Source organism: Eschrichtius robustus, chromosome 8 (genome assembly GCF_028021215.1).
Source record: "Eschrichtius robustus isolate mEscRob2 chromosome 8, mEscRob2.pri, whole genome shotgun sequence".
NCBI classification, from domain to species: Eukaryota; Metazoa; Chordata; class Mammalia; order Artiodactyla; family Eschrichtiidae; genus Eschrichtius; species Eschrichtius robustus.
The window spans coordinates 126702296-126717479 of NC_090831.1; the positions used below are offsets into that span (position 1 = coordinate 126702296).

The 15184-nt window shown below is 45.8% G+C and overlaps 1 protein-coding gene across 1 annotated transcript in view; it reads left to right on the top strand.

Moving 5' to 3' along the window:
• Positions 1 to 617: 617 nt before the first annotated feature.
• DPP6 (dipeptidyl peptidase like 6) overlaps positions 618 to 15184 on the top strand; it is a 780578-nt gene continuing 766011 nt past the window's right edge. Inside the window, exon 1 of the mRNA XM_068550205.1 lies at positions 618 to 860. Within this exon, the coding sequence (XP_068406306.1) occupies positions 618 to 860 (243 nt within the window). The remainder of the gene's footprint in view (positions 861 to 15184) is intronic.

Here is a 15184-nt window from a genome sequence, read left to right on the forward strand (position 1 = left end):
GGTGGCCCGGAGCCCCGGAGCCCCCAGCGCGCCTCCGCGCCCGGCCCGCACCCAAGACCTGCGTGGCCCCGCCGCCTCCTCGCTGCCAGCCCCGGCCACCCGGGCGCAGCTCCCGGGGGTGGGGGTGGGGGGGGTGAAGGGGCCACGTGGGGAGAGGAGGGGAGGAGGAGCCGCGCGGGGCCCGGGGGCGGGGCGCGGAGAGGCGCTCTGGATGCTCGCCGGTCTCTAGGCGGGGTGCCGAATTCCGGGGCCTAGGCATCTTCCCTCCCTTTATGGTTTTGTGGTGTTGTTTTTCTTTCTGTCGGTGGCTTTGATCAGGCCGTTCGTGGCCACGGCAAGGAGTTGAAAAGCAGGAAAGAAGAGCGAGAGAGAACACACCCCCAGACCCCGGCTCCGCCGAGCCGCCGGGGGAGGGGGCGGGGGAGGCTGAGCCAGTCGCCCGGCGGCGACTTGAGAGTGGCGCGCGGGAGGAGCGGCCGCGCGGCCGCAGTCCTTCCTTCCTCCTCCTCTCCTTCTCCCCCTTCTCCCCCCGGCGGGGGTGGGGAGCGGGAACCCGAAAGGGGGAAAGCCATTATCAAAACGCCCCAAAGACAGCCGGCGAGAGCGCGCGGAGACCGATGGCTTCGCTGTACCAGAGGTTCACGGGCAAGATCAACACCTCGCGGTCCTTCCCGGCGCCCCCGGAGGCGAGCCGCCTCCTGGGCGGCCAGGGGCCCGAGGAGGACGGCGCGGGGCCCAAGCCCCTCGGAGCCCAGGCGCCCGCTGCGGCGCCCCCGGCGCGCGGCGGCGGCGGCGGCGGCGGCGCGGGCGGCCGGCCGCGGTTCCAGTACCAGGCGCAGAGCGACTGTGACGACGAGGACGTAAGAGCATCTGGGTGGGTGGGTGGGAGGGTGGGCGCGCGGGGCTCCGGGGGGCCCGGGGGAGACGCGCCCGCGCCGCGTCTGCGATGGTCTTGGGGCGCCCTCCTTCCCCACCCCTCCCCCACCCCTCCCGGGAGCGCCCGCAAATACACTCCTTGCGCGGATCTCGGTCACCGCCGTCCTGGAGCGGGTCCTTGTCTGCAGCGGCGGCGGCGGCCAGGAGTTGGTGGCGCTGCGCTGCTGGGGCGTGGAATGGTCTGGGGGTTCACGGATGTGGGGATGCCTGGTGTTAACTGCTCGGTGCTGTGGATCCCAAGGAGGGAATTCGATCTGTCTGTGCTTACAAGTTGGTTCCTCTTTTCTTTCCTTTCTTTCTTTTTTCTTTTGTCTGCTTTAAGACTCGAGGAGACTGTCCCAGGCTCTTTTTCTCCCCCTCCCACCTGTCACTGGCATCCTCACCTCGGGGCGCTGTCCCTTCACTCACTTCTCCAACACCTCGCCCTCCCCCCCAGTGCTGGTGGTGGTGGTTTTCTATTCCGAAAAATAAAATAAAAGCACTAGCATCCGAGGCCCAAGCCCTTGTCCCAGGGCCCAGCCCAATTTTTGCTGGTGGGAGTCAGGCCCTGCCTGTGCCCACACCTAGCCTTGGACTGGCAACCACCTTAGGCTGTGTGAGCTGAAAACTTCTCCGGGAGCACGTTTTTCACTCTTCTCGGAGCTGGCAGCTTGGTTTTCAAAGGTTAGATTTGCATATCACCTTAGTAACTGATGACTCAGGCAGGACACCAGCCGGCTGCAGAGGTGGATGAGTTCAACCACCTCTGATGATCCTGTCCATCTGTTCAGAGGGCCAGGGAAGGCCACGGAGAGAGGAAAGTGATGTTTCTGAGACCTTCTCTTCCCAGAAAAAAAGAGAAAAATCCCAGACAAGCTCTCAGGCAGGCAGGCAGGGCTGGCTTGGCTGGTACAGCCCCTGGCTGGCTGTGTTGGGTCCTAGAGCTCACTGTGTGTAGCTTTGAGAGTTTCCCACCTGGGGGCACCTGGGCACAGGTCCTCACACAAGCCTCTCAGACGGCCTACCCCGACATACCCCGGGCAGTTCATGTCTCTGCCCTGAGCGGGAGGCTGTGGTCATTCAGCATGTCCTGCCTGGGATCACTGGTTGTTTTTGTTTTGTTTTATCAGTGGAGGATGTGGAGAGTGTAATAGACATGACAAGAGTTTGTGGGAGATGTGGTTCGTGTGTGTGTGCGCGCGCGTGCACACACACCCTGTATCGGATCTTGCATGAGATTTTCTTATTTTGGGTTATTTCTAGACTCCCCTGGTTAAAAGAGAGCTAGCACGGAGATGTCCCTCACTTCAGTGGGTCAGGTCCTGAGGGAAATGCATGAATTCTCAGGTTCAAGGAGCCAGAATCTTTGAGGAGCAGTTTCATTGGGGCAGTTGAAATATTCTGGAGGATTAAACTCCTGAGAATCTTGGGGAAGACCACTGAGCTGCAATGCAGAAAGAAATGATGCACTTTTTGCCTCAAATCTGACTTAAAACTGTTGGATTGTGTTATGCTTGAAGTTAAAACCATGAGCAATTTCTTCCTAATAGGCTCTAGGTGTCGCTAGGGGAAAGGAAAGGGGAGAGTTTCTGCATTTTGTTTTAGATCATCTCCACCCATCGTTTTTTTTTTTTTTTTTTTTCTCCTCATCTTAGCTTTGAGCACATATTCCGCCTTTTCAATTTGACGTATGTCTAGAACTGTTTCTCAGATAAGCAAAAGGGTTGAACCGAGGAGCAAATTATGAATTTAACATTTGCAAATGATTTCTGCTGAAATGGCTCTGAACAGTATATGTAATTTAAATTCATTAACTCCTGACATCAATTTTTTGTTTCCTGGAAAATACAAAAAAGGGTGTGTGTGTGTAGGTGTAGGTGTAAGTATAAATATAGTGTATGTGTATGTCGTATCCTTATGAGATATATATATCATGTTTAAAATGTACAAGTAAACAATGACACACGGCTAAACGTAGCATCAATTTCTTGAAAACTTTTATGTGCCTGTCTCAGAAAAAATATTCGGAATTGAAAAAACTATGTCTAAAAATGTGCTAAATGATAGAAGTGCACATTAAACAGATTACTTTTCCTCCAGGCACAGTGGCTGCTGTTTGCTGAAGGTGAGAGCACTAGCTAAAGAAAGTAGATATAAGAACTGCTTTTCTGATACCAGCCCTTGTCAAGATTAAACAATCTTGAGTAACCATCCTGCTACTCAAATTTAAACCTGAAAATATACAACTGATTAGGCACACATTACGTATCATTCTGTGTATCTTGGGGCGGCCACGTAAACGTGTACTTCAGCAGTTTGGGTGTCTGATGGGCCCAGGTGGGAGCTGTCCGAGGTTCTGAAGAGTCCTTTGCATTAGCGCACAGGAAATCTTCAGCACTTCTGTTTGGGAGTCCCAACACTAAGGCTGGTGTGTCATTGCCCTTCTGTGGCTTGTCTGTTCCATGGAACAGAAACAGCTTTTCCACCTTGGTCACTGAGATGATGGTAAACACCATACCTTAAAAATCCAATGAACTTTGTGCCTCGTCCTTCCATCCAGAAACGGGGAAATAAAAGGTAGTTCTTGACCTCTTTATGTGTGTACACACACATGCCTGAATATGACTGAGAACGGGCAATTCTTCACAAAATAAAATTGAAGGTAGTTATCAGGTCTAGAAGAGATAAGTCAAATGCCGAAGTTGCGGGGCGGGTGACTGGTAATGCATTACCTATCTGCACCAACTACACATGTAAGGGACCTCTCTGCTGTGTAGCACTACATAAAAGCCTGCTTGGGGTGGGTCAGTTTTAAAATGTGAAGTTTAACTTTGAAAAAGAAGGAAAGCCAGAGCGCTTTTTCTATTAGAGCTTCCTCATCAATCTTAGATTTATTTAAGTATAAAGTCAGTGATTTGGGAAATCCCTCTGAGGAATCAGTAGCTATTTTGGTTTAAAATTCATTTTGTAGGTTTAAAAACAAGTTGACTCTTAAAGGGAATGTTGCTGGAAGTGACTTAATGGAATTCAGTAACTTCCGATAGGAATTAACTTCAATTATTTTTAAAATACTGAACTTTGTCATGCCCCTGCTTGAGCATTTCCTTTTGATTTCTTAAAGGACTTTAGGAGGACATGGATAACTTTCAGGGCAGTAGTCTTGTTGGGGCCACATCAGCATGTTCCTGTGTTCTTCATTTTTGGTGACACATGATTTCCTAAGAATACAAATGTGATGACAACAGGATTTTAAAACAGCAATTTGGCCGAAACAGGGATTGAGCAAAAATCACTGCTTATGCTGTGTATCAGCTTATGAGGTCACTGCTTCGATGTATTTCATCTTCCTGTATGTCTGCAGCAACTAGCCCTTCTTCTTCCTCTCCACCTTGATTTTTCACCGGTATGATGCCAATATCCTGTTAATTTCTCCTTGGAGTCTATCAACTTTAAGTTTTTTAAGCAGCTTGGCTCCACAGAAATGTTTATATCCCCTCTTACTTTCTTCTGCTCCAATTTCAAATGCTTTTAAAAATATTTAGGTTCATATTATCTTCCTAACGTACTGAGAAAAAGGCTAAAACTTTCAACCACCTGCTTGATCCCATTGCTTTCATGACTTATTTGACAATGCTTAGTGTAACTCACCTACAGAACAGCTATGGGATGTCATAGGGTTGTTTGGAGGTTTCATCTTCTCAATTGAGTGGTCTAAAACTGAATCCACTAACTTGTTCCGAGGGTCCTCTTTTCCTTATTTAGCTTGACGGCAGACTCACATTCTTACTGTCTTCACTGCAGAAACTGCACACAAAATGTCATCAGTGTCCTCTTAATTACTTGATATAATGGCCTGGCTCCTCTTCAGTCTTTGTTGTTATCGCTTTTGCTCCTGTTGACCATCACCCTGCGCTTCACACTTTTGCATCATATGTCTTTCATGATGCCACATGAATTCATGTCCTGTCTCTCTCTGACCTTGGCCTTTGAATTCTTTGGTAAATCATTTTTTCCTCCTCCCTTTCATGCAGGAGGTTGGGAGAACCTACACTCCAAGGTTTTGGTCTCCACTATTCTATTCTTTCCCTTCCATGCTTTCTTTTTAAGATAAATTAGTTTTGGGATAAATTAGAATGAAGATAAAGGGAGCTGAGTATATTTTGCAGCTTCTGTATTAGCAGATGGCTAAAGTAGCTTTATTCCTCTGGTGTACATGTCCTAGCATTTCTTGTGGAGATATTTGCGTTCCTGTTTTACAGAATTGGAGAACTGGAGAATTGGAAGGACCTTGGCAATCACCATCTTGATTTCTCTTCCCACCTCTTGTTCCACATGTCAAGCAGCTGGGCGCTAGACTGTTTTTGTGGTGTTGACAAGATATCCACGTGGAATATATCCCTAACCTTGTCATTCCCCTCTGTTTACAACTCCGTATTCTAAATAACGTTCTGCCTAATCTCCTTATTTCTACTTCTAGTATTGCCATCCCTTCCACCCCCGAGCGTGGCATACAATATACATAAGCTTGTACAGTTACATTTTCCCACTATCTTGATTTCTTTCTTATAACATTAAGTATTTCACTAGATAAGCTTTGAGGTATCCTTATGGGTTTAATGCCCTATAACACCATATCATAATGCCCTGCTGGTCACAACAGTTGTCCTCATGAAAAGTTTATTTTCTGCACTCCAGAACAATGTTAAACACATGAGAAGTGTTCACTGTCTAAGACAGTCTCTCTGTGAATGTTTTGGTAAAGTATATATAACAAAATTATACAAAATTTTGCTTACTGTCTCAGCGCAGAGCATGTAGTCATCATTGGGAAGTTGTCTGTGTTACAAGGAAGTAAGAATGGTGACATAAACAAGGATTAAGTGCTAGTGAAACCAAGTATAGCATCAAAAATACCTTGCCTCTGCATTGCACCTTGTATTTTTTTAAAGCACCACTACGTGTACCTCATTTCACCTCCATAGTTACCTTGGCTTGGGGAGAACCATAACAAAGAGTAATCTGTTGGTTTGAAAAATTAATCAGGGTAAGCCTAATTTTTTTCATTTGGATGAGTCAGTTGTCCACTGTGAATTATAGCAAATAAATTTCAATCTGTTAACAAGCCTTTTCTCTGTAGAGTCAGCCAAAAACGTACAGGTTTGCTTAAAGCCGAATTTGTGAAAAATGAGCATTCTGCCTTCTCAGTGGATTTGAGTTCTGTGTAGCAGTAAGATATGTTGAAGTGGGCACAGCCACCTATTTTATATGGCATGCTTTTTTTTATTCCTGCCAGTGAGCACTTTTAAATAATTTACTTGTATATGTTAACTTTAGATTTAAGGAGGTCTGGAGTATTAGAATAGCATAATATCGATTTATATTTTTGACAATGAAATCAACTCATTTTCCCACATGAGATTAATATCCTAGTATCACTTCTGTAGACAGGAATTTCTCTAGATGTTGGCTTTGGACATTTTTCCTTCGTAAAATAGAGCTTTTTATTTCATACCCCAAGCTTTTTCTCCTTTAATAGAGTCAGAATGATTAATGAGTTTAATTTTTGCAAGCAACTGGCAGGAATTGCTGAGTAAGATGTACAATCTTATTGTATATAACCCTGTTCCTTTTAATTACTCTGATGTTAACAATGCATTTGTCAAGTGCATATGGAATGCTTCTCTGCAACGTACACTATTGATCCCTTTCATAGAGCATTGCCTATAAAAATAATATGTACAGTAACCCTTTTAAAATTAAATTCTGCCTAATAAATTTAGCGTTAAGGGCATTGAGTGCCCATGTGCCATGTTTTGATTTTCTTCCATTTTAAGCACATTGCTTTGATTTTATGTACATTAAAAAAAAAAAAAAACGCACACAGCCTTTCTGGTTAATGACTTTTGGAACATTTATCTTTAGAAGGATCTAGCATCGTGAAATTATCTGAAATAGAACATTTAAAAATTTGATAACATCTCATTTTACAAATGAGAAGACTACAAGTAATTATGTGAATAATATTCCACAAATCACTTGTGTTCTCTGGACCTCAGAGAAACTCAGCCTTCCCTTCTCTCCTGTGTTCGTCTCAGTATCCTCTGTGGTACCGTAATTGAGTGGAGGAATTAACTTAATTATATCACTGAATTTCAAAAGTATGAACATTATGAAATCTAACAGTCTAACTTATTTTGGTTCTAAATGGATATGCTAATTGCCAAAGGAAAAAACAAACAGTTTCGCCACAGTAGTATACGATGTTTGCCCTGAATGGGTTTCCCCAATAGTTTTACTCTTTTTCCTCCATGTATTTCTTTCTGTGTTTTCTAACAACATCCAGGTCCATCTGAAGCACAGGAGATGTTCACTTTTGTCCCATGATGGAGGAATGTATATAGGTAATTTTTCAGGAAGACTAGAAGCCAGTAAAGCCCACAAGGTCCAGATGGTAGAATTCCAGGTGGTGAACACCCTGCCTCCCAGATTAGGGGACATCTCAGTTGACAGCAGCAGGCGTTGGGGGCTGGATGCTGTAGATGAACACCTGGCAGGGATTGGGCTCTTATAAGGATGCAGGAAAGAGGGAGACTCCGTCCTGGAACAGTCGTTCCCTCAAAAAAGACAAACAAATTTACTTTCACTCATCCCTTCAGTGTGTAGATAAACACCTTGAAGGCATTTAGAATGCATTAAAAGCATCCTAGCACCATGCCCAATGGAAATGAAAAAAAAAAAAACGTACACACACACACACACACGTTTTTTAATTCAAAAGGAACTTAAGGATTTTCCAGGGCATCACAGTCATTGTCAAAATCAATTTTTAACTTTCTCTAGTGTTCAGATTTCATTTGATAGCAGCTTTTACCTTAGATGATTTGGGGTCAGTTTTAATATGCTTCTGTTAAAAAAAAAAAAAAGGAAACAGATGATACTATCATCTTCCCCAATTTGGAATTGAGAAGACCAATTAATCCTTTCTATCTCCTGTTGTTTACTATTTGGGAAGGTCTGTTTTAAAGACAGAACTACTGGAATTAATACAGCCACTTTCATACAGCAATGGGCTCTTCGTTATATTATCTGTGATATATTTATAGGGTTGTATATATCCAGTATATTTTATATATGGTGCACCTAATATATTTTAAGGTGACATCAGCCAGAAGGGGAGCAGGAATGGAGTAAGGGAGCATTGAAGAACTCGGAATAAAAGAAGTTGTACAAGGGAAGCGGGGGGAGGGTAAAGCAGAAACTAGAGGTAGAGGAATGCAGGAGACAATCACGGGCTTCCAATCTCCCTATTCATTTTCCCCAAAACGTTCAATTTTCTAAACTGTACTCAAACCCTTCCTATGCTTCATGCAACATGCCATCCAGTAATTTACAAATTAAAAACAAAACTGAGAAACCTCTTTAAAAGTCCTGAGAGGTGAAGTTATCTCATCTGCTTTTAGAACTGTGAGATATTTGCAACCACACAAGGTAGCCGACCCCCGTGTGAACGGCTCTAAGCCCTGGAGATGCATTGCTTGTTCAGGGCCCCTTGTTGCTTCTGTACACCCTTCCTCAGCATCTCCACGGCTTCTGAGGAAAGACTGCTGCCTCCGGGTATCTGAAGTCGATGGAGACATGTGGTCCCCTGCCCCTTCTTATTCCTCAGGCTGCCTCAAAGGTTAGACTTTCGTCCCCGCTCACCTTGCCACATGGTCTCTGGAATATTCACGAAGAGAATGGATGCCACTTTCTGGAACGCTTGGCTACGTTATCGGACACCTAGCTAGTTTCCCAGGTGAACTTTTAGGTCTTCTCCATCACGTTCATTTCATCTTTTCCGATTTGCAAATGTGTGTTCCCCGTGCCGGGCTTGAGGGACGGACGTGTGCTGCAGGTGAGTCGCGGAATCCACAGGGAACCCATCTGTTCACTGCCTCACCCCAGAGCGCACTGCTGGCGAGAACAGCCCTTCGGAAGGAACAGAGGCTCAGCTGAAACTTACATGAGGACAGTGGTTCGTTAGGTGGAAGGATGCGGAGGAGTCACCAGTGGGTGCAAGTGGAGGGATGGAGCAGGGAAGTCAAGTTGGGCTCAGAGTTTTCAAGCTGGACTTCAAGCTAAGTGTTCCTGGCGGGGGGAGGGTCGTTGGTGCTGCTCTGCACGTGTTTATGGGTCTCACAGGCACCTGTGGGATTGTCCTCCTCTCCCCCCTTAGAGTTGCATGTGGCCATGTGGTTGACTTTGGCTGCTGGAATAGACTGGAAGTGAGGCTAGCTCTCCTAAGTGGACGCTTTACGAGCCGGCACGTGAGTTGCTGTGCTCTCTCTTTCCTTTTGCCTTAGAAACGAGCAATATTCCAGGTAGTGGCCGTTCAGTGGGAAAGATATAAATTTATGTTTGTAAACCGCTGAGATTATGTTAGGACAGCGTCCCCTAGCCTGAGCTGAGGGGCACAGGGCAGTCCGTGTTCATGTGGACAATTCATCATTTCTGGACCTTGACTGCATCGTCATCTCTGGGCAAAATCAGCACTTTCTAAACTTCTACAGGAAGTTTCGTTCTACCTTCCTGCATCTCACTTAAAACTTTTTGGTTCTCAAAAAGACTGAAATGGAAATTCCCCTGGGAGGGCAACAGATGTTGGAGTGCCTGAGTCTTATCAGTTCCCTCATTTCCTGTCTTTGGGAGCATGTTTGTTGGGTGATGGGAAAGGATAAGAAGGGACCCATTTCCTAAAGACTGTGTGCATTCGTGGTGGGTGTAGGGGTGGGGAGGGAGGGACTGGGCAGTAGGAGTGGACAGACAGGTTCCTAGATAATAATGATGAAAGCAAACATTGCAGCCTTCAGGATGTTGCTAAGGGTCAGCCTTAGAAATGAGCTTTTTGGGCTTTTGACTGGAGACCTTTCAAGTTGGAAAAGTCGGGGATCAGAGGTACACACAGGGAAGCCTTGACATCCTGAGGCTCTGTCTCTGGTGTATGCTCTGCTCCTCGTTTTACGTGGATTCTGGAATCCATTTTACACGGAGCCTCTATTTACAATGTAGAACTGAAGAGGGCATGTTTTCATCTAAATAATAGGAAATGTCATCAGAAACACCCAGCTCTAGCACGATACTCTTTCTCTCCCAATTCCTCTCCTGCCCGTGATCAGTTCATCTCCATTTTAGACGTAGAAAGGTGTCATTAGTTTCTCTTTCTTTTTTTTTTTTTTTCCAGATTTTTAGTTCCTCTGAATGGACAGAAAATTCAGCCCCTAAATGACTGGTTATCTATTAAAGGGAGAGGGGGATGCTGTCAAAGCCGGGGCACTGTTTCTATAGCAACAGGAGCTGACTGTGATAAGCGGGCGTGTCTGGTTTCCTTGTCCGGCGCTCTCCTTACTGGACATGCGATCCTTGATATGCTTCCTCATGGCTGTCCTGCAGCTCTGGGGAGATCCTATCACCCGGAGGCTTTTGTTTCCGCGGGTACAGGGAGCGCACCTGAGCAGAATCCTGATGTCCCTGCTCCTGCCTTCCGTGATCCTTAATACTCCTGCTTCTCCTCCAGTGGGTCTTTCATTTCATCACGACCATAGGAAGAGCACAGTCTTGTTCTTCAGCCTTTGGCTGTTCCTGGGGTTCGCTGCAGTGACTCTGAAGCAGGGGAGTGCTTGAGGGGTCAGTTTTGGCCCCTGGTATCTTGTCACTCCCTCTTACGGACACCTGAGAATCATGTTCCTAGTCTGACGGACGCCCAGGAAGAGGTTTCCCGCCATGGTCCGGGCTGTGCTTCCTCTTTTGCCCCCATCCGATTCGTCCTGCCGCGAGGCCAGTCCACGCCCTTGTCTGTTGACCTCGCTCCAGACACTTGCCCTGCTGGGTGTCCCTGCCCCGGCTCAGAGCTGCTCCGGCTGCTCCTAGGCTGGGAACTGTGCACAGGATCCTCACTTCCTTCGGCAAATGCCAAGGTCCCTGTCACGACCGGAAGGCACCGCAGCGGCTGTTCCCTCTGCCGAAGCATCGCTTTTTCAGTGGTCCACGCTGCCCACCCTATTTAAAGTGGCAGTTCCCCCGCCCATCACTCCCGATGTTCCCCACCCTGCTCCGCTTTGCTTTGCTTTTACCAGGGCATTTATCACCTGCTGACATATTATATAATTTTCTTATTATGCCTGTTTTATTTTTGTCTCCCCCCCCCCGCCCCCCCCCCCCCCCCCGCCCCATTGTAGAATATCAGCTGACTGATGTCAGGATCTCTGGCTGATTTGTTTGCTGCTGTATCCAGTTGCCTGGTACAGTGTCTGGTACAGCCAAAGTGCTCAGTAAGTCTTTGTTGAAGGAATGGGTGAAGGATTGGCATCTCACCTGAAAAAAAACTCTCTGCTCGCGTCTATTTGAACAGTCACGCTTCTCCAGCCTTTTTTTTTTTTTTTTAATTGAAAGAGTTCTGAAATTAGAACCCTGGACCTCCTGCGTGGCCGCTTATAAGTGGCTGCAAATGAATTCTCTTCTTTTCAGGATTTCATTTACCGTTTGATTCTGAGCAACAGTTGAGAAGACAAAATAGTTATTAGGGAAACAGTAGGAGTTACTTGTGTAGGACCTGCTTAAGATGGGTAATATTTAGCATTTGTAATATTTTGTCTGAGTTTAAAAATAAGTGCGAGTTAAAAATAAGTCAGAGACAAATAGTGCATGATATCACTTACATGTGGAATCTAAAAAATACAACAAACTAGTGAACAAAACAAAAAAAGCAGACACAGATATAGAGAACAAACTAGTGGTTACCAGTGAGGGGAAGGGGATTTTAAAAAGGGGATTTTATGGGATTATATGAAATCATGTACATGAAAGTTTTGAAAATTGGAAAGCACTATAGAATTTAAAGAATCATTCAGTAAAAAAGTATGAGTTAAATCTTCTATATATAACTGTTTCTGCTGACTTTTTTCTCTCTTTTTTTTTTGTGGTTATCAAAGGAAGTAGTCCCATTAGGGAAAATGCAGATCTTCGAGAAGAAGAGATGCTTATAAATACAGCAATGCGATAAGTTGTTTTTGATTAGAAGTTTGCATTACCTAATTCTCAATTTAAGTGAAAGAAAAAGATCACAGCTTCTTTTTCTGTGATACTATGATCGTCTCTTTATCTGGCAGGTAGAAAGTCAAATCGGAATGTTTTTGAACTGTATATCATTAGAGGAAAACTAAAGTTCCCAGACCAAAATGCACAGATTCTGACAGAAAAAAAATATTCCTGGATTCGATAATCTAGTTGAAACTGCCAGAGGCGCTTTAGCTACCTACAGCATACATTTTTATGATAACACAGTCAGAGGTACCTGGCACTTAGGCTGGAGCTGGAACAGGCAGCTGAGATCTTTAGGTTTGACCCTGATTTACCTTCTTTTTCTGCCCGTCTACAATCTGGTCTGGCAACACTGCCCTCCAGAGGCGGTCTCAAGGCTGCAGTAAGACTGATTCAAGACTCCTTAAATAAATTATGCGAAATAAAGATTTGCAGTTTTGTTTTTTCTGTGGCCAGACAGGGTTGGAATGCGAATATATGTTGTGAGGGCCCACATCATACTGGGCTGCACTTTTAACAACGCTGGAGAAATCCCATCAGACCCTCCTTTTGGAATACCGTCTGTGTCACGGGCAGCACTTTGAACGGGTAATCAGGGACCGGCAGGGGGACTCAATCCTTCATCTAAAGACGTGCTAATAGCATGTGTAGTTCCTGACTTGTCAAATGGTGCCAGAGTGCAGGAAATTAGATAAAAATAATGCAGCAGATAATAAGGAGATGCGTAGCCTTGGACAGTCAGCTCTCTGACCACTGGATTTAAGTAGTGCCTCTGTACAGTTAAGGCCAAAAAACTCACAAAAGCATGTTTTCTGCTATCATTTCATGAAGAATAGGAAAGTGAGTTAATGTCACACCGTTTCAAAGTTCAGCACCCTGGTTCAAGTCCAGGGAGCCAGAGGGGTGTACACCGCATATGAAAAGCCATCTCACCCACACACCCCTTGGCTCTCTGTACCTGAGAGGACCCAGGGAGCCCTGGACCCCTGCAGACCCACCCGCAGAGCAGCCCAGGCAGGGGCTCCACCCCGCGGGTCCACCACCCTCCCTATGTCTCTGAGTATCAGGTGTATGATTGCAGGGACTAGGGATGATCCCGGACCGACCACATCAGCCAGTCACTGTCAGAGCACCGCCAGATGCCAGTGGTCCAGGAGACACACAGATGGCCCGAGGAGGAGGAGGAATGAGGCCACTGGGTATGTGGGCAGGGGTCTAGAGAGGGAAACCTCAGAGAAGACAGCAGAGCCCAGCCCGGCCCGCAGACAGGAGGTTCTGGCAACTTGGGGTGAATAAGATTCAGCCAGGGAGGTCAAAGGTCTACGTGGTAGAGCATCATTTTGGTGCCTTGTCAGCCAGAGGATGTCCCCCTTAACTGGCTCATGGAAGCCAGACCCCAGGCTTTAGTTTGGATTTGTTGTGGTTTTCAAACTCTGCTTCCCCGAGTAATGGGTTCCTGATTGGAGCCAGCAAGGGGGTGGGATGGAGCCACCAGAACTTGATCCCCTCCTTAGAGCATTTGTGCTTTTAAAATATTTTACTTGTACGTACAATTTCACATGAAAAAGGGGATGTGGGTGTTACTGAGCTCTTGAGTAACAGCCCGGTTATCCAAGAAACTCACAGATGTTGGCAGGATTTCCTCATGACCTGTTCTTGCTGTGGTTTATGAAAGCGCTGCACATAGAATCAATCATGTGTCCACCCAACACCATTATCGCAGGGCACAGGGCTGGGCTGTCGCTTGATGGTCCATGGTGTAGGCAGGGCACTGCAGTGGGTGATGTGCTGGATCTGGACCACCTGAGCTTGAACGTTGACCCTACTGACCATTTACTTGTAGTTTAGCCTTAAAAAGTTACTTAACTCTTCTTGGACTTCAATTTCCTCATTTATAAAGTTCAGGGGAAAATATTATACTACGGTATTGTTCTCATTGGTTTATTTTGATGTTCTAGTTCATACATGTAAAACACTTAGGACAGGGCCCAACACGCTATAAATAAATGCAGTTTTATCATGAAGTCCTTATTACAAGATCTAATTGTTCTGAGAAGGAAGGGTGGAGGACTCTGGTACGCCCTTCGGCGGAGCGTCTTGGGGCTGGAACTGTGGAAAGGAAGGGAATGTGATAAACCCCCAGTGATCACATAGGCTCTGATTATTTAATTGTAATCCCTTGTATTTGTGACTAAACCGTAATCCCAATATGTGGGTTATTTGAGTGGTTTGGTTATGAGAGAGCTGGACCAATGGGCTCCATGGTTTTAGGACGAGCCAGTGATGCCAGAGTTAATCAGAGCTAATCAGGATCCCCCTTGGGGTGGGTTTGTGCCCCTCACACCCCTGCCCTGACTTCCGTGCAGGAAAGGTGGAGGCTGGAGCCATAGGTCCTAGGTCAGGCTCCCCTCCTGGGAGGAGAACAAACAAGGAAGTACACTCTGGCCCTGGATTAATTCCTGGGATGGTGTCATCTTGACAAAAATGTTCATGGCGACCCTCTGAAGCCTGATGCCTCAAAACTAAACTAGTAAACGGTGGTTGAAAAACATGACTTCTCTTGAAGACCATCCTGTGATTGAGAATTTGAAATATTTCGCTCAATAAATAGATTTTCCCCAGCAGTGGTCAGAACAGGTCCAACTGAAAGACACAGAAAATATTCCTGAGGGACTAGCTTCTAGGGAAGGGGAAGCATGAACACAGGGGATTCAACTTGAGGGTTTATTATAAGAGGACAGGCTAGCAAACATGGCCGTCTAAAACAGAATGAAAAAAAAGTATGGAATCGGAGGAGCTGTTTAGGAAAATAGTGGAAAATTGGCCAGATATGGATTTGACTACAGTAATTAAAATAAAAAAGTGTTCTAACTGTAAACAAAAGTATTGAACCCACTTCTCTTTATGATTCGTATAAAATTTCACTTTAGCATAATCCCTGCCTCTTAATTACCTCTCTCTATTAGCAGATATGTCGGCACATTTTCTTTTCATTTAAAATCTTCCAGAAGTCTCTTCACTCGGGCTTCAGAAGCAGGTGGATGGGGACCTGGGTGTATCCTCGAATTGTCAGAACAGAAGGCGTATGTGCCTTTGAAGTGGTTTCTGCTGCTTTATGTGGTTGGAGAAGTGTCCTCATCACCCCCAGCAGGGAGACGGTCATGACCCTCAGCAGTTGGAGGGGCATTTAGAG